Genomic DNA, 21,759 nt, shown 5'->3' with positions numbered 1-21,759 from the left:
TGTGTTTGGCTTCTCGCTGTTGGACTTGGGGCTCCCGGTGGGTGCTGTGGGCGTGGAGAACCAGAATCCCGGGATGCTGCTGTGGGCGTGTGGTGGGCGGTGGGCGGCCTGTGGGGGTGAGCCTGGCTTCTCCCGTCTGGGGGCCCTCGGGTGCCGTGCACCCGCCCTGCCTGCCCGTCCTCGGCTCGTGCATCTGCAGTTGCCATTGTCCAGAGGTCTTCTTTTTTTCATGTCAAAAAGGCATGAAGCAAATGTGGCAACATGCTGAAAACTGTCATTTTGGAGTGGTGAGTATACAAGTGTGTCCTGTTGTTCTTTGCACTTTTCTGCTTTTGAAACTTGCCTCCCCGCTACCCAGTATAAGAACGATTGGCCGTTGAGGGATCATCACATGAGCCTACTGAAGCTCTCTGGGCCTTTCTTTTATGGTTATTGTGGGCTCTGTAGGTTTTCGACCTCTTGGTTAGGTTTTATATTTTTCTTGAACTGCTAGACAAAGTGAAAGATTTTCTAATTTATTGGTATAACCTTGATTAAAAAAACCAAAAACTCCTAGAAAGATCAAATTAATGGTCAGTGACGTGCAGTGCTGTGTTGGAAGTCAAGGTGGACCCTCTCTGCGGGGCCCCTGCCTTCAAGGGTTGTCCCAGGTGGAATCCTGGAAAGTAAGCAGCCCACAGTCAGATTAAGAGGGGAAAAAAGACCAAACGCCCAAAGAAACAGGTACCATGAATGAAAATAAAAGCAACAGCAGTAGACACAGGCCTGCGAAGACCAGATATTTTTTATTTTTTAAGAATTTTTTTTTAAATTTTTATTTATTTATTTATTTATTTATGGCTGTGTTGGGTCTTCGTTTCTGTGCGAGGGCTTTCTCTAGTTGCGGCAAGCGGGGGCCACTCTTCATCGCGGTGCGCGGCCTCTCACCACCGCAGCCTCTCTTGTTGCGGAGCACAGGCTCCAGACGCGCAGGCTCAGCAGCTGTGGCTCACGGGCCCAGTTGCTCCGCGGCATGTGGGATCCTCCCAGACCAGGGCTCGAACCCGTGTCCCCTGCATTGGCAGGCAGATTCTCAACCACTGCACCACCAGGGAAGCCCAGAGACCAGATATTTAAAACAGTTATGTTTAATATATTCAAAGATTTGAAAGAAACCTGAAAATTCCAACAGGAACAAGCAGTCTTGAAAATGTGGTTCACGTACAGGTCATGATTACCACGGACCTAGGCCTAGAGTTAGATCCTAACCCCATGACCCTGGATATGTTTTAAGAGAAGCCAGAAATCTGAATTTTTGTGTAAAATGTCCCAAACTTTAATTGTTGGCAACTAAAACGTCTTGTTTATCTGTCTACTGGCTCTACTTCTTAATATTATTTTCTTAGCTGTTGCTCTAACTAGGGCTGCGGTTTGCATCCTTAACTCATCACAGGCTACTTAGAGTTAATATACCACTGGGTATAAAATACAAGAATCTTGCAACTGTCTGGATTGATTTACTCCCTTCCCCATGCTACAGTTGTCATATGTATCATATCTATTAAGTTATAACTCCAGTGTTATATATTTTGCTTTAATTATTTGAATTTTAAAGAAACTAAGAGGAACAAATAGTCTTTTATATTTACTCATATATTCACCATTTCTGGTGCCCTTCATTTCTTCCTAAAGATCCCAGTTTCAGTCTGGTGTCATTTCTCTTCAACCTGAAGAACTTCCTTTAGCATTTCTCATAGTGAAGATCTGATGGCAACAATTTCTTAGTTTGTATTTCTCTTAAAATGTATTTTGTCATCACTTCTGAAGGATATTTTTTCTGGATATCAAATTCCGGTTGGACAGTTGGTTTTTTTTCCCCATTACTCAAATCATATCTGGCTTCTGTTTCCCATGAGAAGTAAATGATCATCCACATCATTGTTTTGTATGTAATGGGTCTTTTTTCCCTCTGACTGCTTTCCAGGGTTTCTCTTTATCTTGGTTTTTAGGCATTTCAACTGATGTGCACCTGGGTGTAGATTCTTTTATATATATCCTGCTTGAGATTTGCTGAGCTTCTTGAATCTGTAAATTGATGTCTCACTGAATTTGGGAAGTTTTTCTGGTTATTTTTTCCCAAATATTTTTTCTTTTTTTCTTTTAAATGACTAACTTTAAAAATAATATTTATTTTATTTATTTTTTATATTATTTTTGGCTGCATTGGGTCTTAGTTGTGGCATGTGGGATCTTTTGTTGCAGCACGCAGGCTTCTCTCTGGTTGCGGCGCGTGGGCTCCAGAGTACGTGGGCTCTGTAGTAGCGGCGGGCGGGCTTAGTTGCTCCGTGGCATGTGGGATCTTAGTTTCCCGACCAGGGCTTGAACCTGCGCCCCCTGCATTGGCAGGTGGATTCTTAAGCACTGCACCACCAAGGAAGCCCCCCAGATATTTTTTCTGTGTCATTGTTTCTCTCCTTCTGGGTGGGAGTGGGAACCCAGACCTTTTGATGCTGGTCTGTAGATCATTGAGGCTCAGTTTCTTTTCTTTCCTTTTATTTTTAATAATTTTTACTCTCTTTTTTAGATAATTTTTACTGATCTGTTTTCAAGTTTCCTGACTCATATCTAATACGCTTTTAAGGCCATCCAATGATTTTTTTTTTTAATTTCAGATACAGAATTTCCATTTGACTCTTTTTCATAGTTTTTGTTTCTCTGTTGCCATTTCCGATTTATTATTTTATGAGTATATTTTCCTTTATGTCCTTGAGCATGGTTATAATAGATGCTTTGAAATCCTGCTGAATTTCAATATTTGGGCCATCTCGGGGTTGGTTTCTGTTGTTTCCCTGTTTCATCATATATTTAGTAATTTCTTTCCTGGATAATGTGAATGATGTGCTGTAGACACTCTTTATTCCGTTGTGTTCTTAAGAGTGGTCTTTTATTTTCAATTGTGTTAAAATACACATAACATTTACCATCTTAACCGTGTTTAGGTGTGAAGTTCAGTAGTTTTAAGTGCATGCACGCTGTTGCAGCCATCACCAGAACTCTTTTCGTCTTGCGAATCCGGAACGTTGCCCCCATTAAAACAGCACCTCCCTGTTCTCCCCTCCCCCAGATCCTGGTGCCCACCATGCTACTTTCTGTCTTTATGGATTTGACTACTCATAAAAGTGCAGTCTTACCGTATCTTGTGACTGGCTTATTGCACTCGCTGTAACGTCCTCAGGGTTCATCCATGTCATAGCAGGTGTCAGAATCTCCTTCCTTTTTAAGGCTGAATCGTATTCCACTGTGTGGATTCCACCTTTTGCCTGTTGTGAACGTGCTGCTGTGAACATTGGGTACAGATACCTCTGTGAGTCCCTGCTTTCAGTTCTTTGGGGTGTGTATCCAGAGTGGAATTGCTGGGTCCTTTTGATTCTTTGGGGAACCCCCCCCCCCCCCGCTATTTTCCAGCAGCCACACCATTTTACATTCCCACCCACGTGCACGAAGTTTCCAATTTCTCCACATCCTCGCCAACCCGTTTTCTGTTTTTTTGTAGTAGGTAGCCATCCTCAGGGGTGTGTGTGAGGTGGCATTTCGTTGTGGTTTTGACACTTTTTTTTTTTTTTTTTGGCCTTGCCGTGGGGCTTGCGGGATCTTAGTTCCCGGACCAGGGGTTGAACCCAGGCCCGGCAGTAAGAGCGCGGAGTCCTAACCGCTGGCCGGCCCCGGAAGTCCGCTTCTCATCCTCAGAGTGGTGTTGCGGTTTGTTTCTGTCTCGCTTCAGCTGTCTTGTAAGCTGGGCTGCGTGGACTCCAGGATTTGGCAGGGAGTCTGCGGGGCGCGGGGGCCCGCCTCGAAGGCTCTGCTTTCCCTGTTCACCCGGTGCCCGGCCTGCTCGGTGCTTTCCCGAGCCGCCCCCGCGCCCCCCTCTCTGGGCTCTCTCCAGTGCCTTTAGGTCATTGTCTTCTCTTTTTGTCCATTTGGTCTGATGCGAGCGGGACTGGGAACCCACTGTGATTTACCTGAAAAAAACACCGTGTGGGGCACACTGAATGCTCTGGTGTGTGCCCGGTGCTCCAGGTGTCCGGGGCCACCCCTCCACCACTGCCTGGCGCCCACCCTGGCCTGGCGTCGTCGGAGACTGGGCCCTTTCCACCGAGGCTCTCGTGGGAGGGCTGTCCCAGGCTGCATCCTTGGCCCCTCCCCAGGGGGTGTAGCCAGCGGCCCCCAGGCGGTGACAGTGGCTGAGCACCTATGTCCTCGGGCTCCTGGTCCTGGCGCCCCACTTCTCCCCGGTCTCTCACCATTGGCCCCCTCGGGGCCGTGGTGCACTCTTGGGACGTCTTCCCAGCGGAGTGGGTACCTGCCCGTTCCCTGTTCCGAGCCGCCTTCACGGGGCGTCCCCAACGAGGCGCTGCGGCTGTGCGGGGAGGAGACCCCTCTGCACGCGGACCTCGGGCGGCCGTCCCGTGGAGGGCGCTGTGGGTGGTGCGCTATGGCCCGGCCCTGCTGCCCGACTAGCGCGGTCCCGGAGAGCTGACTCCACTTGATGATGCCGCCCTGCTGCTTGTCGCCGGCAGTTAACTTGGGCCTGGGTGGGGAGGGGCGGGGGGGCGGTAGGGGTCCAGCTCTCACCTTCCCCGGCCGTCTGGGCTGAAGCTTTGCCTACAGGTAATCGCGGGTGTGTCCCGAGCCCCTGCCCGGAGTCCTCTTCAGCTGTGTCTCAAGTGCTTCCCTTTTGTCCTTTGCCCGGGCCTAGCTTTGTGCTGGCCACCTCGGGCGCTGCCCTGGCGGCCGGGGGCAGGGGGCGACCTCCGCTTCCGAGGGCTGAGGTTGAGGGGGGCACGGCCACACAGCTTATTAGTGGCGGTCCCTGCTTGACTCTTGTGTTCTCTCGTTAGAAACTAGTCCTGTTCCTTTCACTTTATCACTTTGTGATTCCTGTCATTTTTGTGATATTAGAACTGCCTCCTGTGACCTAAATCATTATAGGAAACATCATAAATTGCCTCAAAATCCCCCCCAAACTCTACAAACTGATAGAGAGCTTCATTGGCATACTCATCTTAGGTTTGAAATGTAATACCTTTCTTTTCTTTCTCTTTTTCTAATGCTGCAGCGTTCTAAGAACAGAGGCATCTAGGCTGAATGGAATTCAGCATCAAAAAAAGTCCTCTTTCTGTTCCGAAGGTTGTAAAGTGCGTGAAGATGAAGCAGGCACCGGAAATCCTTGGCAACACGAATGGAAAGACTCCGAACTGTGAAGTGAGTCGTGAGTGCTCCGTGTTCCTGAGCAAAGCCCAGCTCTCCGCCGGTCTGCAGGAGGGAGTTGTGCAGAAGTTCAATGGCCATGACGCGCTTCCTTTTATCCCAGCCGAGAGGCTGAAAGACCTCACCTCCCGCGTCTTTAATGGAGACCCCGGTGCTCATGATGCCAAATTGCGTTTGGAGTCCCAGGAAATGAAGGGACTTGGGACACCACCTGACACTACCCCTGTCAAAAATGGCTCTCCAGAGATCAAGCTGAAAATCACCAAAACATACATGAACGGGAAACCTCTCTTTGAATCTTCCATATGTGGCGATGGTGCTGCTGCTGTGTCCCAGTCGGAAGAAAATGGACAAAAACCAGAAAATAAAGTGAGGAGGAGCAGGAAGAGAAGCATAAAGTATGACTCCTTACTGGAGCAGGGCCTTGTTGAGGCAGCCCTGGTGTCCAGGATCTCGAGTCCCTCGGATAAAAAGGTATTTGTGAGTGAGGAGTCCTGGCTGGGCGGGGTAGAGTGCAGCCCCAGCTCCCAGGCACAGGAGGGCCACGAAGGACACGTGGTGTGCGAGGGGGCGGGAGGAGGTGGGCTCAGCTCCCCGAGGCCTGCTCTCCAGCTCGGGCCCCTGGCTGTGACAACGGTAGACACTCACAGCAGCCTGCTGAGCAGTGCTGAGGCCTAGAGATTAAACATAAAGATTAAACACGGGGACTTCCCTGGTGGTCCAGTGGTCAAGACTTTGCCTTCCAATGCCGGGGGTTCGGGGTCGATCCCTGGTTGGGGAGCTAAGATCCCATATGCCTCAGGGCTGAAAAACCAAAACATAAAAAAAAGTCAGAAGCAGTAGTGTAACAAATTCAATAAAGACTTCAGAAAATGGTCCACATCCAAAAACAAAAACTTTAATTAAAAAAAAGATTAAATGAGTGTCTGACCCCAGGCCTGGCCCGTTCCAGAGCCCTTGACCTTCAGGCTGTCCTGTTTTCACGGATCTCCTGTCCAGAGATGCCCTTTAGCCTGAATCTGGTCAGTGGAGGAGCGTGGGGATCTAGTGGGGGCCTCCTCAGTCTGTGCTGCCCGAGGAGGGGAGCAAGGCTGCGCTGTGCAGGTGTGCTCCTACCTTCCTGCCCCACGGTTCACCGTCCACTCCCAGGTCTCCTCCCCCGGTGGTCCTGCAGATGGGCCGCTGCCTTGAGGGTTGGGGCTGTGCCTCGGGCCTTCACGTTCTTGGTTCCAGGGCAGAGCCCATCACTTGGGTGCGCGTGAATGAGTGTTCACTCACCAAAGGCTGGGGTGGAGACCCCCTAACGTAGGACGACAAACGTGGTGGTTTATGACACCAAGTCTTAAATGACACTCGGGAACCTAGACCTTGGCAGAAGGAACTGGGGAGGGCTCTGTAGCTGCCCTTGTTCACCGAGGGGGCTGATGGTCTAGATTAACAGGGTCTGGGACACGTCCTGTGCTCACTGGTCAGCCAAAGCTCCTGGCCCACTTGCAGGAGTGGGGAGAGGGAACTCGAGACCAGTTTGGGTTGTATCATCACTAAGGTTGGAATAATTAGTGTAACATTATAGTTGAGGAATCTTGGTTACAATCCCACAGGTAGGAAGGGAAAGGACCAAAATTTCCCTGAAATAGTTAAAATAACGAAGAACTTTGAGGGTTCAAAAAAATGTCTTTTGACTGCTCAAGGGCTCTAATGTAATCATAATGGTGAATTGTTTAAAAGCCTAGTTGAGTGACCTGGGCTGATACAGTGGTTTTTCTGAAGCACCCATGGTGTGGGGAACCTCACTCTTTTATGGGGGAAGAGGCTGGTGCAAGTTATCCCTAGCTCTCTGCCACTTGGTTTTGGTAAAACTTGGGTAAATCACCTGATTTGGACTCTCAGAGTCTCATTTGACTCTTCAGAGTGGGGACGATAATATTATACTTGTCCTGATAGGGTTGTCACGTGGCTTTGATGACACCGTCAGTGTAAACCTGGGATGTTGTGGAATAACATGAGAGCCAGCATTTTTTCAAAAGCATGTAATGAGTGCTCGCTTTGGCAGCACATATACAAAAGCGTGTAATGTGACAGCTCTGTGTCAGCCCTCACCACCTGATGTGTGTAACAACCGGGGTTCTCCTCGGTTTACAGATGCGGAAACTGAGGCCCAAAGAAGTTCAGCGACTTGCCCAAGTAGGTGGCGCTCTTAGGGGGAGGCCTGGGGCCGTGCTGACTGGGCTCGTCCTCCCGGAGAGGGGGTTGTTCTTGCCGGCCTTCAGCCTCCTAATTGGCCTGGGCTCTAAGATGGAGCGACCGAGATGCCAGGAGCCCCAGGCCTTGGATGGTGGGTGCTGGGGCTGAGACTTGCTGCCAGGCCCCCGTGTCCTCGCCACCCCGGGTCCTCTCTCCAGCAGGTTAACTGTCAGACGAGGGCTCAGAAGGGGCGGGAGGGTCAGGGTATGAATTCCATGCCAGTTCTTCTCCGACCTGCGAATAAGCTCCACTAAAGATCACCCACCAGGCCAAGGAAATAGATTTATGTGGAGATCTTTGTAATGTTGTGCACCTACAGTGTGCTAGGTACTTGCTAGGACTTTTTAGTTGAGGGCAAGAGACAAACGATTTTGATGAAGTGATATCAGGGCTGTTACCTGAAAAACAGTGAGGGAAAGCATGTTTCTTTTTAGGAGGGGGGTGGGTGTGTGTGTGTGTGTGTGTGTGTGTGTGTGTGTGTGTGTGTGTGTGTGTGTGTGTGTGTGTGTGTGTGTGTCTTTTTAGGGGTGTGTGTGTGTGTGTGTCTTTTTAGGGGTGTGTGTGTGTGTGTGTGTGTGTGTGTGTGTGTGTGGAATCTCTTGTCTGACTAATCCTTGGTCTTCTATGGACAGGAGGCTGGATTTAGGGGTAGGTACTAGATGTATCTTTTGTTGTTATTCATTTTCAGATTCCAGCTAAGAAAGAATCCTGTCCAAATAGCAGAGACAAAGACCAGCTGTTGAAGTACAATGTCGGGGATTTGGTGTGGTCCAAGGTGTCCGGTTACCCCTGGTGGCCATGCATGGTCTCCGACGATCCACTCCTGCACAGCTGCACCAAACTGAAAGGTATTGTGTTTTGGGGGCTGTGTTTCCATCTTTATCTTCTGCACTTAATTGTTTTCATCTCCAAACTTCTTTATTCCTCTTCCTTAAGCAGCCCTGCTGTGGTTCTTTTTTGCTTTTTTTTTATTGTGTTAAAATCCACAAACACAAAACGTACCATCTTAACCATTTCTAAGTGCACAGTTCAGTGGTATGAAATACATTCCCATTGTTGTGCAGCCGTCACCACCATACATCCCCAGAATTCTTTTCATCCTGTGAATCTGAAACTCTGTCCCTGTTAAGTAACAGGTCCTCAGTGCCCCCTCTCCAGCTCCTGGCAGCCACCGCTCTACTTTCTGTCTGCTGCCTGTGGCTTTGACTTGCATTTCCCTAGTGATCAGTGATGTTGAGCATCTTTTCATGTGCTTAGTGGCCATTCATACAACAAGGTTTGAATCGGCTTGGAGGTGGGGGTGGGGTGGGTTGTTGTTAATTTTTTTGTGGTTCATTTTGCAGCTTTGCCTAAAGTTAGTGATTCACACGTGACACATTGCCTTTTCTTTTTATATCCAAATTAGATACGTACTTTATCTGATTGAATTAGTTTTAAAAGAGAAGCAGTCTTTGCCTTGTATTGCTTTTCAGGTTTTATGATAAATAATTTATTACTTAGATATACAGTGACTGCTTCAGCATGATTTTCAGAATTAGTATTTTATACTAAGTTTTAGTTTAAAAAAAAGTCCCAGTTTATTTTATTAGGTCTGTGGGAAGAAGGAAAAAAACTAGAAATGATCATCTTTGGTGTAATGAAACTTGGGAATATAAATCAGTACACAGAACAGTTAAGAACATATTAAGAATGTAGTATGTTATTGATACACATTAGAGCGGATGCTAATTTAAGTAATAATTGGACAGTTCATGAAGCACATAAAAACTCATGTGTTTTTGGAGGGAAAAAACCCCCGAAATCAGGTGGTTTGAGATTTTCCTGAAGAGTTGCTCTGAAGTTTGAATTTGGTCTGAGGGAGGTGAGAGGTGGTGACACAGAGCTGGAGGTGACCAAGTTGGTCCCCAAGTGACCTGTGACCCCCAGAAGCGCGGGCGGCTGGAGCTGTGGGCTGGCCTTGCATGGCCTCAGCGTGAGTGCGTGGCCTCTCTTGGCCTCTGGATGGAGGCCTGAGCTCTCGCTGGGGCAGCGCTGCTGGGAGTGGGGTACACTGGTGGCTCCCTGGCAAACAGGCTTGAGGGGGTGCAGGTTTGAGATGAAAAGGACCTCTCCTCAGCCCCAGGTGCAGGCCTCCCGCCCCCTGGGTGGTTGGACCCTGCCCCGAGGCCCAGGCCTGCGCATGCACTCTGCACGACGGTGGTGGCTGGAGAGGAGCCTGTGGGCTGGCTTTGGCTCTGACTCGGTGGAGGACATTTAGCATCCTCAGCTTGCCAGCATCAGGGAGTCCCTGCCAGAGGGCTTCAGGGGTCCCAGGGTGCACCCCTGCTCTTGTGTTCCCCCTGAGGCTGAATCAGGGTGCCCCTCCCAGCCTCTGCGGTCTCGAGCAGCACCCGCCGCCCAGCCCCACTCTCTTAGGCTGCTCTGGCCTCGTGATCAGACTCAGGGCGCAGGGCCAGGCAGGAGTTGTTGTGGGAAGGTGCCCAGACTTAGAAGGAGGGGTGCAGCCCAATGGTGTGCTTCTCTAGGAATGGTTTTGGGTTGCCTGGAGGCACAGCCTCTGTAATCACAGATCAACTTCTGAAGACTGATGATGTGCATTTGAAAAGCAGCTCAGTAGGGAGAGAGCCAGGATGCAAGCCTTGCAGCTGGAAGGGGATTCAGATGACCTTTGAAAAGCAAAGGGTCAGAGGAACCCGTGGGAACCTGGGGGTGGCGGAAGGACACGTGCAGCCGGCGCCCGCCCGGGAGGTGGTGGCCAAGAGCTTTCCAGTGGGAAGGCACGGCCCTGCTTGTCATTGGTGAATGATCAGTGGCCATGCTTGGGACCGGGCTCCCTGACAGCCTTGCTTGCTCTGTGGTTTTAATCCTCCCTGAGGATCCATCGGCTTATTGAATGGTAGCTCTTCATTTTTACCATGCGTTTCATGGTTAAGGAGCTGGCGTTTTTCTGTGAAGGTGAGCTCCCTCCTAAAAAATTACTTATGTATTACAGTCTTCACTGTTTTTAATGCGCAAATCGTCCCAGATTTGGCCGGTGGGAGCCCATGAAGTCCCTTTCAGCCGTGTCCTTCTGACACGTCTCCATCCGTCTTGGAGCACTTCCTACGTGTCGCCCAACTAAATACACTCCGGGCTCATTTTGAACTTTCTTTGCCCCAGTCCTGGAACCAGCTGTTTCTGAGAAGAAACCTGGGTCCTTTTAGTAGAGAGTGGTGTATGGAAGCTCGGGTCTGGGCTCTGGGTGTGTCCAAGGCCACGGGAGACAGAGGGGCACCGGGGTGTGAGGCAGGTCTCCTGGCAGTGCTGAGCCCAGCTCCCTGTGCAGCACCCTGTGCTGGGCGTGCCTGAGGGGTTAGGCGTCCTTGCTGGGGAAGTACGGAGCTATGGCGGAGGGACGGCTTCTGGCATGGGGCTGGCTGAGCAGGGGGTCTTGGGAAGCAGGAACTTTTTTTTCCCTGTAAGATGGAACTCCCTCCCCCTCCCCCTGATTCCCACCCCCGATTTTCTTTTTTTCTTTTTGCGTATGTGTACTTCTTTTTATTTATCATACTTGGGATTACAGGTGTGCTTGAATCTGGATCGGTAGTAATGCACTTAAGCTTTAAAAACTGAAGTATAATGTACATGCAGAAGAGAGCACAGCTCTTTGGAGAGTTCAGGTTTCCTTTGAAAATCTAATAGCATTTTCGTGATTTGTAGCAGCAGAACTTGTCTTGGTGACCGTCTCCCAGGGCATCTAGATGGATTAACCAGCAGCTTTGAGGCCTAACCCCTTAAGCTGGAAACAAGATAAATGTGTGTTTTGGGTGTTATACTGTGAAGAAGACTGGATTCTTTTGCAGCTGGGAACGTCGCCTGGTGCGTCTGGATCCTACTCGTCTTCTCTTTAGGTACCAGGGTATCGAGTCAAATTATCTTCTGTTGTGGAGATTTTTGTTTTCACCTTTTCTGTGTTATGGAAAGGAACCCTCATTGCTTTTTTTCTAAATTCCAGCATTTTCTAAAAATATTATAGGTACTCTGACTTCCTCATGTTCTGGGTTATTAGACACTGTAATATGATTTTTTCCTTTTTGCTTGTTCTGTCGGCTACGAAGAAGAGAGGTGTGTTAAGATCTCCCACTGTGATAATGGATGTGCCTTTTTCAACTTGAAATTTTGTCAGTTTCTGCTTTACCTATTTTGGGGGCTCTGGACCCCCAGGGACTGAACCAGGGAACTCAGGCGGTGATCCTTGTTCTTTGTTTCCTGTGGGATTCTGTGGCCTTTTGTCCTTGTGATTCTGTCCCTTGCTTCTGTAGACACCTGGCCTTGTCTGCATTGCTGTGGCTTTTCTTCCTCTCTGTACCTGCAGCGCTGAGGCAGCCGTATCTCCTTGTGGGGTCCATTCTGCATGCATGAATGGCTGTTGTCAACTCAAAGGCCCCACAGAATCTGGACAGAGACTCTGGCTCAGTCTAGCCCAGGGGGTCAGGGGTCACCTTGCGTCTAATGTGCCGTGATGGGGAGGGAACGAACATAGTACAAAATTAGGTTCCTGGGCTATTGGTGGAGGCCACGTTCTCTTAGAAGGGAGTGTGGGTGGGGCATCAATGATAAATGTTTTCATACCGACCGTGATTGATGAACATCAGAAGTCACAGGAAGGAAGGGTTACTAATAAATGGTGCTGGGACAATTGGTTAATTACGGTGGTAAAAATGAGTAATTCACCTGTCAATTTTGGACCAAAAGAAAATTCATATGGATTAGAAAAAAAAACTTAAAAACACAAGAAAGTTGGGTTACATTTGTTACCAAATTTCCAGGCAGGAAAGAACTTCAGAAACGTTTAATTAATTTTATAAACTTAGGATCAGCCTATCATGTTCTCCTCTGCTTTTTTTTCCAGCTGACATGTAAGGAGCATTTTTTCTGTGTCATTAACTATTTATTTTAAAAAATGATGTGCATTCATATTATTTCATCATATGTACTGTAATAGATTTTTCTTCATTATGCAAATGCTATGACATATATTTATATTCATTTTTATGACCAAGGGAAGTTCTTTCAAAGTATTAAAATAATTGAAGCAGACACAAATCTCTTGACATGTTTTTGAATCTTAGCTGTTTTAAAATCAAAGAAGTATACACACTTACAAACAAGTCAAATTGTACTGAGAGGTTAATAGTGAAAAATAGTCCCCTTCCCTCCCAAGAAGTAATTATTTTTAACTCTAAACATTTTCTTCCAGTTTGAACTATTTTTTGATTTATCATTTAGATGTTTTCTGTTGACTTTCTGTTATGGAAAATGAAGATTGATCTCTTCAATCATTTCCTGTTTCTTTCCCTTTCATCCTCCCCATATAATTAACTCACTGTTTTTATTACATCAAACGTAGTTGTTCTCATAATTTTGACTATGTAAGTATCATTCAGTGAAAAACTGAGCTGTGTTCTTTAATTGCATTTTCTTTCTTACAACCTTTTGTTTTTCCTGGAGTTAATTATTGCCTTTCTTTTGAAATTGTATACTTTGCTGTCCATACAGCTTTAATTTTTTTCAAGTATTTATTTCTCTGTCCTTAAAACTCATCCTATTATGTAGTTAGTTTTTCTGATTGGGGGAGAAAATGAAAACCTATGTTTGATTCCCATTTTCCTTTTCTGCTTCTTGGATCTCATTTTTTAACCTTTTTCCTTGCTGCCAAGATTTTCTTTCAGTGTGGAAGAATTCTTTCCTCTCATCTTTTCTTCCCTTGGAGCTCTCTCCTAGAATCTCCCTTTCTCTTACCTAACTCTGTATTACTGGCACTCTGTCTTTTGCATAGTAGTAATCTTAGACTTTCTTTAAGATGCTTTACTGAGTTACATGCATTGTTTTCCATGGTGCCACATTGTACTCTTCTTTGGTCAGTTTTCCTTTTTTGTTGGAGTACATTTTTGGCATCCTAAGAAAGTGTAAATGGCGGGTATTGATAAATTTGAGTTCCTGTGGTTTGGGGGATGCTACTTTGCTATCCTCACACTCAATTAATGATTTGGCTAGGTGTAGAATTTTATGTTGAAAATAATTCTTCTCGGAATTTTGAAGGTATTACTCCATTTCCTTCTAGCATCCAGAGTTGCTCTTGAAGTACCTTGCCATTCTATTTCTCATTTCATGAACATGGAAGCTGTTCTCTTCCCCTCCCCCAATAGCTTGAATGTCCCAAAGATGTGCCCTGATGTGGGTCACCTATTGGATGAGGCACTTGGGGGGGGGTTTAGTTCTGAGACGTGCTCTTGTGTTGTTAATTCTCTGATGAGTTTCTCTGTTTCTCTCTCCAGAAGGCCAGTTATTTGGGTATCATACCTCCTGGATTGATCCTGTGGGTTTCTTATGAGAGTAGATTTTTTCATTTTAATCTCTTTCTTCTTTCTGGGAGATTTCTTAACTTTTTTTTTTTTTTTTTTTGAATTTTATTTTATTCTTAACTTTCCATCCAAGCTTTCTTCTTTTTTCCCCTTAATTAATTAATTAATTAATTAATTAATTAATTAATTTTTGGCTGTGTTGGGTCTTTGTTGCTGTGCATGGCTTTCTCTAGTTGGGGCAAGCAGGGGCTACTCTTCGTTGCAGTGCATGGGCTCTAGAGCTCAGGCTCAGTAGTTGTGGTGCACGGGCTCAGTAGTTGTGGCTTGTGGGCTCTAGAGCGCAGGCTCAGTAGCTGTGGCGCATGGGCTTAGTTGCTCCGCGGCAGGTGGGATCTTCCCGGCCCAGGGCTTGAACCCGTGTCCCCTGCGTTGGCAGGCAGATTCTTAACCACTGCGCCACCAGGGAAGCCCCAAGCTTTCTTCTTGAGTTTTATTTTCATGACTGTAATTTAAAATTTCTCATAGCGCTTTCTTTTTCTTTGTTCTCTTCTCGTAGCAAACTAGAGTTCTTCTTTGTCAGGTGTCATCTCTTCCTGGCATAGTGTCTGTGGTCCTGCAGAGACTGTTTATTTCTGTATGTTTTGGAATCATTCATGTTAGAGGCTTCTCTGGGTCCTGCGGGGGCAGACCTTGGTGCTGCGCTTGTGTCTGAGAGGGCTGCACTCAGCTGCCTGCAGCCCCTGTGTAGGGAGACTGTTAGCTTACCTTACAGGGTCTGCCTGGCTGGTGGTCGCTTAGTTGGGGGAATCTCCAACTTTCGGAGAAAAGACACAGTGGAGAGGTTTTTCCTCTGGTGCGCTGGTTCTCTAGGGAGTGTCCTGTGATATTTTGTGGCCTGTGCTCTGTGTGAGGGAACAGGGACTGGCATTTCCCCGATGGAGATCTGCCTTTCTTCCCCAACTTGGCACAGAGATCTGACCTTTGAACCAGCTGTTTTCAATCTCACTCCACCCCAGCCGAATCTGGCACTCCTCCTTTTGAGTTTGGGGACCAGGTAGACACTTTCCTTGCTCAGGTTCCTTCTGTCTGCACTGAGGATGTGGCTTCTTCCTGCTAAGAGTAACAGCGGTGCACATATGAGGGGTTACTCCGTGGCCTCATGGCTGCCCTGGGAGGTCATCGGTACCCTTATTCCCCCTCTGAACGCTGTGAGTGAGTGGCAGGCCCAGGGCCACCCGGCTGGTATGTGGGAGGGCTGGGATTTGAAGCCAGGCTGTGAACAGTAGCCTGTGTCCCCTCACTGCTGCCTGGTCCCCTTTTGCTGTTGTCCTCTCTCGTCTTACCTGTTTGGGGTCTTCTTCAGTGGCTCTTGGAAGGGAGGGGATGAGGAGTGAATCTGGTCAGCATTCTTCCCCAGTCGGTTTTGAACCTCATCTAAGTCTCGTAAATGTGTTTCCCCTTTTGGGGTGGAGTGTGGTGGGGAGAAAAAGAGCAGGATTTATTTTGAGGTTAACGGATTCCAACAGCACCCAATAAAACAACTTCAAAGCAGCTCCTAACTTTATATCAGTAATTATTAATAGATTTGCCTAATTTCATCCCAAATTCCAACTTTCAAGTTCTAACATTTTATTTTAAAAACTAGGTCAGAAAAAGAGTGCACGCCAGTATCACGTACAGTTCTTTGGTGATGCCCCAGAAAGAGCTTGGATATTTGAGAAGAGCCTTGTAGCTTTTGAAGGAGAAGGACAGTTTGAAAAATTATGCCAGGAAAGTGCCAAGCAGGCACCCACGAAAGCTGAGAAAATTAAGGTGATAGATGTTCCTTAAGTATAATTTTAGACCAAAACTTTTATTTTTATTCTTAATTATTTATCTTGTTTTGAACTTGTGGTTGGTTGAAATGTTGTAACGGCTTCTTATGTCTGTCACTGTTTACTTTTGCCAAGCGTGCTGTGTCATACAATATGGCAGGTTTCTTTGGAGACACAGGTTATCCTTTTTACTCCTTTGATGACTCCCAGAGATAATTTGTTTTATAATTTTTGTTTTCCTTTATATATATCTATATATAAACATGTATATAATATTATATGTGAGTGTTAGTTAAATGTAATTGGAATTGATTTCTAGTTTAAAGAAACAGTAGAGTTTTACTGGTCTGAACTCTGTCAAAAACCTTCGAGTTAATGGGTTTTTGTAGTTTTTGATTTCTATATTTATCTGAAATTCTAAAAGTATTCTTCTTTAAAGTGGGTTAACTTTTATGTTTATATAATGAAACTTACAATGTCTTATGTTCTCTTTTCAGCTGTTGAAACCTATTTCAGGGAAATTGAGGGCCCAGTGGGCAATGGGCATCGTTCAGGCAGAAGCAGCTGCAAGCATGTCAGTAGAGGAGAGGAAAGCCAAGTTCACCTTCCTTTACGTGGGGGACCAGCTCCATCTCAACCCCCACGTGGCCAAGGAGTCAGGCGTTGCTGTGGAGTCTCTGGGAGAAATGGTAGGGTCCTCAGGAGTCAGGGAAGAAGCTGCTGACAGCCCCAAGTCCACAAGGGAAGAGGGCGTTCCCGTCAAGAGGAGACGGAGAGCCCAGCTGTCCTGCTCTGCTGAGAACCAAGACAGTGACCCGGGGACAGGAAAGACCACTCCTCAAAAGACGGCAGAGGCCGAGCCCAAGCGAGGAGTGGGGTCTCCTCCAGGGAGGAAGAAGGCCGTGGCCTCCACTCCGAGAAGCAGGAAGGGCGATGCGGCGTCCCAGTTTCTGGTCTTCTGTCAAAAGCACAGGGACGAGGTTGGTGTTGTGATGGCTTCTAAGTTGTTGTGTTTTCATTCTGGGGAGTTTCTGCATTTGAGGGACATCCCTTGCAGTGCAGAATCACCTGTTTCTCAGCATTATCAGCACAGTCTGTAGCGAGCCTTCTGTAGATTTTAGATCTAATAAGTAAGTGTTGTTAGGGAACGGCCATTTCAACTCTTGGGAGCAAAGATATTTGCCTTTGTACTCCGGGTTACTAAAATATTCCCACAGGGACGATGGGAGGTGGGCTGCTCTTTGCTACAAGCTCGGCCTTATCCTGAACATCTGGTCCTGGGTTAGCGTCTTCTCCAGGAGGTGGTTACAGAACCTAACGCAGCCAGTGGCGCCATGGTGTTCGAAGGGCAGTACTATGTCAATGACTAAAACATTTGACTAGTGTTCTTAATCATTTTTATAGAATAAACCGTCTCTTCGGACATGGTCCGGGCTTGATTCCATTGTAAAGAACTAAAGGGATTAGGCCGCCATCTTTGGTTCTTCACTATTACTTGAAGTGAATGGGTTGGTGGGACTTTTCTCAGGAATGTAAGGCAGGTGTAATGTTAGAAAATCTGTTATTGTGATTTGCTGTCGCACATTAAATGATCATTTCAGTAGGTGGAGAAAAGGCATTTGGTAAAAGTCATTGCTTTTTTTGCCGTGACACGCAACTTGTGGGATCTTAGTTCCGCAACCAGGGATTGAACCTGGGCCGTTGGCAGTGAGAGTGCAGAGTCCTAACCACTGGACCACCAGGGAATTCCCCAGAAGTCATTGTTTGTTTGTTTGTTTTTATTTATTTATTTTTGGCTGCATTGGGTCTTTGTTGCTGCGCGCAGGCTTTCTCTAGTTGCGGCGAGCGGGGGCTACCCTTCGTTGCGGTGCATGTGCTTCTCATTGTGGTGGCTTCTGTTGCGGAGCACAGGCTCTAGAGCGCGGGCTCAGTAGTTGTGGCGCACAGGCTTAGTTGCTCCGTGGCATGTGGGATCTTCCCGGACCAGGGCTCGAACCCGTGTCCCCTGCATTGGCAGGCGGATTCTTAACCAGTGCGCCACCAGGGAAGTCCCAAGTCATTGCTTTTTGATACAAAGCAAGCCAGGATTAGAAGGGAACTTCCTTTAATCTGCTGAAGGGTGATTATCAGAAACTTTAAGCATCACACGTATCGAAGGAACTGTAGAAGCATTCTCTCTCTAATCATGAACAAGGCAGGATGCCCTTCTGTCACCACTGACATTAAATGTTGTAGTGAAAGTACTGGCAGTACAGTAAGAGGAGAAAAAAATAGAGAGGCCTGACTGTAAAGAGGGTGGTCCATGTGGAGACTCAAGGGAGTGTACAGGAAACCTTGAGACTCAGGAAGAGTTCCCAGCACCGGGAGAGATGAGAGCAACACACAGAAGAAGTGGAACGCCAAAAATGTAGTGTCTGTGATAGTAACAAAGTGAGGTACCAAGGGATAAAGATGACAAAATATGTATAACTTTGGAGAAAAATGGCTGATATTTTAGCAGACCTAACCAGAGATAAATAGGAGGCAGCACAGTGTTCAGAACAGTATTCTGAAGTTGAAGTTGTCATCTCTCCTCTGTTAAGCTGTAAATCCAGTATCATCCTGGGAGAACTCCCAACAGGAATTTCTTTGCCTTTTTAAGTAGATGCTAGCGTAGCCACGTTTGAAGAGAAGCTCAGCCGGAGGACTTGCCCTACACAGAGGAAGTTCTGTTACTGAAAACTGCACAGAGCAGAACCCAGAAGCAGACTCGCAAGCGTGTGGAGGCAGATGGGAGAGGACTGCTGGCCAGCTGAGTGGGCTGGCTGCTCAGGACGGGCACTGGGACCCCACTGGTGAGGTCAGAACTCGGCCGCCACGGGAGAAGAGCTTTGTCTCTTTGCGGGGGAGGGTTTCTTAAGGCAGACTGATGATAAAGGAGCTGCGTTAAAATGAGATGAAAGCTACATGTGCAGAGCTCAAGCGACCCTGAAGGACAGAGTGGAAAGGCTTTGAGAAGGACAGTTTACAGAAGAGCCTGGATGGCCAGTGAGTTCACAAAGAGAGGCTGCTGAGCCCGGGAACAGCCGGGAACCACGTGTCACGGTCACAGTGAGGCGAGTGGACACAAGCCCAGCGCCTCTGTGGTCAAGGAGATGAAGCCGCGGTGGGAATCCCCATGCAGGGCTGGCAGAGGATCATTCCTTACACCTAGTTTCAAGAGAAATTTGGCAATATCTAGTGCAATTGAAGATGCACATTCTCTGTCTTGTGATTTCACCGCAAGGTATTTACCCTTGAGGAGTTTTGCCCTCGTGCCCAAGGAGGCAGCACAATGTTCAGAACCGTAAGATGCTGTGGAAGGAATGACAGATGGTGGCATGTTCTGCCGCGTAACTCTAGACTTACTGCACGTCCAGGAGGAGAGTAAGTTGCTGAAGGATGTGCAGATCCCGTCACCGAAAGTGTGAAAAGTGCAACATGCCCACTGTTTTGTTTTGCCTACCTGCCTACCTGCATCCATGCAGAGTCCGGGTGTAACTCCAGGTCTGTGTCTCTGTCCAGGTGCTGACACCTGGTGGGGAACTGTGGGTGTGGACCAGCCGGAGCACAGAGCAGTGTGCACTTACCACGCCGGGCCTGCTGTGGGTGAGGTGCGAGCTGTAAGCTCAGGCTGTGCGACGCCCGTGTTTGAAGCTGGACCCCCATCACACCTTGGGAGGAGCCCCTGCTCTCAGACGCCGGGAGCAGGGCATGGCTGTGACAGCTCAGCACTGCCAGCCAGCCGCACTCCGGCCTCTTCCTAGTCCATACGTATCTCCGTGGAAGCTCCACTCGTTTGAAAGTGTGAAAGAGAATTCAGACCACTTTCCAAAGACCACCCTTCTTACTTTTGCGGAACCAACTTGCTCTCCATCCACCCTTGCAGCACTGCGACACGTACCAAGAACAGACAGCAGTTTATCGCTGCGGAGATTGCTGATGAGCTGTAGGCCAGAGGCGGCAGCGTGGGGCTGTGCTGTGCACCCTGACCCCCTGCAGCTCACAGCACAGCCTCTGTGCCTCCGAGCACCCCTCCAGAGCCCGTTCTGCCCAGCTCTGCTGTGGGCGGCGTGCTCGGTGCAGACGCCAAACTCAAGGTGCACAGTTACGGCGCCGGTCTGCTGCCTGTCCCTGGTCTTTGTGGGGGGTCAGCCCCACGAGCCCTTCCCCTCCTGTCCGGGTTTGGGTGCTGGTGGGCTTTGATAATTCCACGTTGTCAGAAAAGTGATGGCTACTAGGAGATTCTTTACCTGTTACTAACAAGTGTGTTTGTGCTGGTTCTGTGATGAGTAATTCTGGACTTGAATCGAGGAAGCTGCGCCCTGATTCCATCCTGTAGAATAGTCTGGGTCTTTCTAGGGGCTTCTTTCTTTTTGGAGAGTGGCGGTGCACCCAAGGATGGTTTTCGTTTGGTTGTTGATCGCTTCATCAGTGGCCAGCCCTTGAGGGACAAGAGTGGATGGAGCCTCCTTTTCTGGGCTCACTAGACAGAAGACTGTGACTGTCAAGGACATTTGGTTGCCACCTGCTGACTTTCTTTTGCTGCGCATTTCCAGCTTGCTTCTTGCAAATGAAGAAAAGCATCATGCTTCTTGAAACGGGTTGAGCTCTTTGTTGACATGTCTTGATCGTCCGTCTTCGTCCAGCAGGCTCAGCGTGGGCGTGCAGCTCCCTCTGCTCCTGAACCCCGCTCCAGGGGCTGGAGGTGGGGGAGAGGCGTGTGCTGGGAGACGGGTCCGTGGCCCGTGAGGAGCTGGCGGGGCTGGTGGACAGCTGCCAGCAGCTGTGCCGTGCCCGTGTGTGGTTTGCACACGAGGCGAGAGCGGCTGGGTGAAGCCTCCCGCGAGGGGAGAGAGTTTACTAAGGCACCGGTGTTGGTAGCAGTTTTATCAGCAGATGCCTTTTCGCCTCAGTTTCCGATTTCTGAAGCCTCTTCCCACTTTCTCTGACCCTGATTTTTACAGCTTCATTAGAGTTGCACCACTGTTTTAGGTCTCAGCTCTGCATGAACATTTGTATTAGGTGTCTATTGCCGCGTAACAAGTCACCGCAAAGCTTAGTGCCTTAAGACAACACGCATTGCTTGTCTTGGTGTCTCTGGGTCGGGAGTTCGGGAGCAGCTCAGCTGGGTGGTGCTGCCTCAGGGTCTCTCATGAGGTCGCAGTTAGGGTGTCAGCTGGGGCTGCAGCCTCATCTGAAGGCCGGAGTGGGCTAGAGGACCTTCCTGCAAGGTGCCGCACTCCACTCGGAGGCCAGTTGTGCCCCCAGCAGGTGGTCACAGGGGGCAGGGTGGAGGCCTTCTACGCCCTAGACTTGGAAGTCCTGTGTGGCCATGACTGCACCGTCCAGTGCCTCTGCCGGACAGCAGGAGAGAGGCCTGAGGACTAGGAGGCAAGGCTCACGGGGCGCTCTCGGAAGCCGTGTGAGGAGGCCGGGGGGGTAGGGAGAGCAACCTCTGAGGAGCCCGTGGAGTCTCAGGTTGTGCTGGTGACATTTCAGCTGTGTGGGTTTGTGGGTATTTGGTTTTCCATATTTTTTTTTCCAAGGAGTGGAAAGGCTTTTAATGAACATTACAAAGGGACCGGGTGATGGGGACACAAACCCTAAATCCAGCCTTTGTTGCCCATTTCAGTGGCTGAGGAGGAGGGGGGGGCTCCACTCTGCTTAGCTGTTCCCAGACCCAGAGGCGGCTGGAGGGCGGTCCCTGCGAGTCTCCCCTCCCCGCGGAGGGGCTGAGTGCTGCCGGAGCGGGGAGGCCTGAGGCAGCCAGCCGACCTCTGAGGTCAGGGGAGGCCCAGGATCAGGCAGGGGCGTCAGAGGTTGGAAGGGTAGATGGACTGAACAGGAGGGGCAGCTCTTGGGTCCCCAAAGAGCATTGTCACAGAGGGGCCAGGGCCTGCTGGCTCCAGGGACCGAGACCCTCGCAAAGGAACAGCCCCCCTCCCCCTGTTCAGCAATGGGTCAGGAGAAGGTCTGAGGGACAAGAGAGGACAGGGGCCTGGGTGGGCAGAGGAGGCTGAGAGGGAGCCAAGGAAGAGCAGCGGGCGCGGGCACGGTGGGACGGGGCCTCCGGCTGCTGCCCTGCGGCT

The 21,759-nt window shown here is 48.7% G+C and overlaps 1 protein-coding gene across 7 annotated transcripts in view; it reads left to right on the top strand.

Moving 5' to 3' along the window:
* The window catches only part of NSD2 (nuclear receptor binding SET domain protein 2), a 79,324-nt gene that overhangs the window by 18,282 nt on the left and 39,283 nt on the right, over positions 1-21,759 (top strand). For 5 of the 7 annotated variants that reach the window (XM_068543577.1, XM_068543580.1, XM_068543578.1 and 2 more), the window contains exons 2-5: positions 5,096-5,721; positions 8,180-8,339; positions 15,481-15,647; positions 16,147-16,629. In XM_068543577.1, coding sequence (XP_068399678.1) covers positions 5,125-5,721; positions 8,180-8,339; positions 15,481-15,647; positions 16,147-16,629 — 1,407 coding nt within the window. In that variant the 5' untranslated portion in view covers positions 5,096-5,124. The remainder of the gene's footprint in view (positions 1-5,095; positions 5,722-8,179; positions 8,340-15,480; positions 15,648-16,146; positions 16,630-21,759) is intronic. The other 2 variants (XM_068543582.1, XM_068543576.1) reach the window with 1 other exon arrangement.

This window comes from Eschrichtius robustus, chromosome 4 (genome assembly GCF_028021215.1).
Source record: "Eschrichtius robustus isolate mEscRob2 chromosome 4, mEscRob2.pri, whole genome shotgun sequence".
NCBI classification, from domain to species: domain Eukaryota; kingdom Metazoa; phylum Chordata; class Mammalia; order Artiodactyla; family Eschrichtiidae; genus Eschrichtius; species Eschrichtius robustus.
This window is presented reverse-complemented; position numbering and strand designations above follow the sequence as displayed.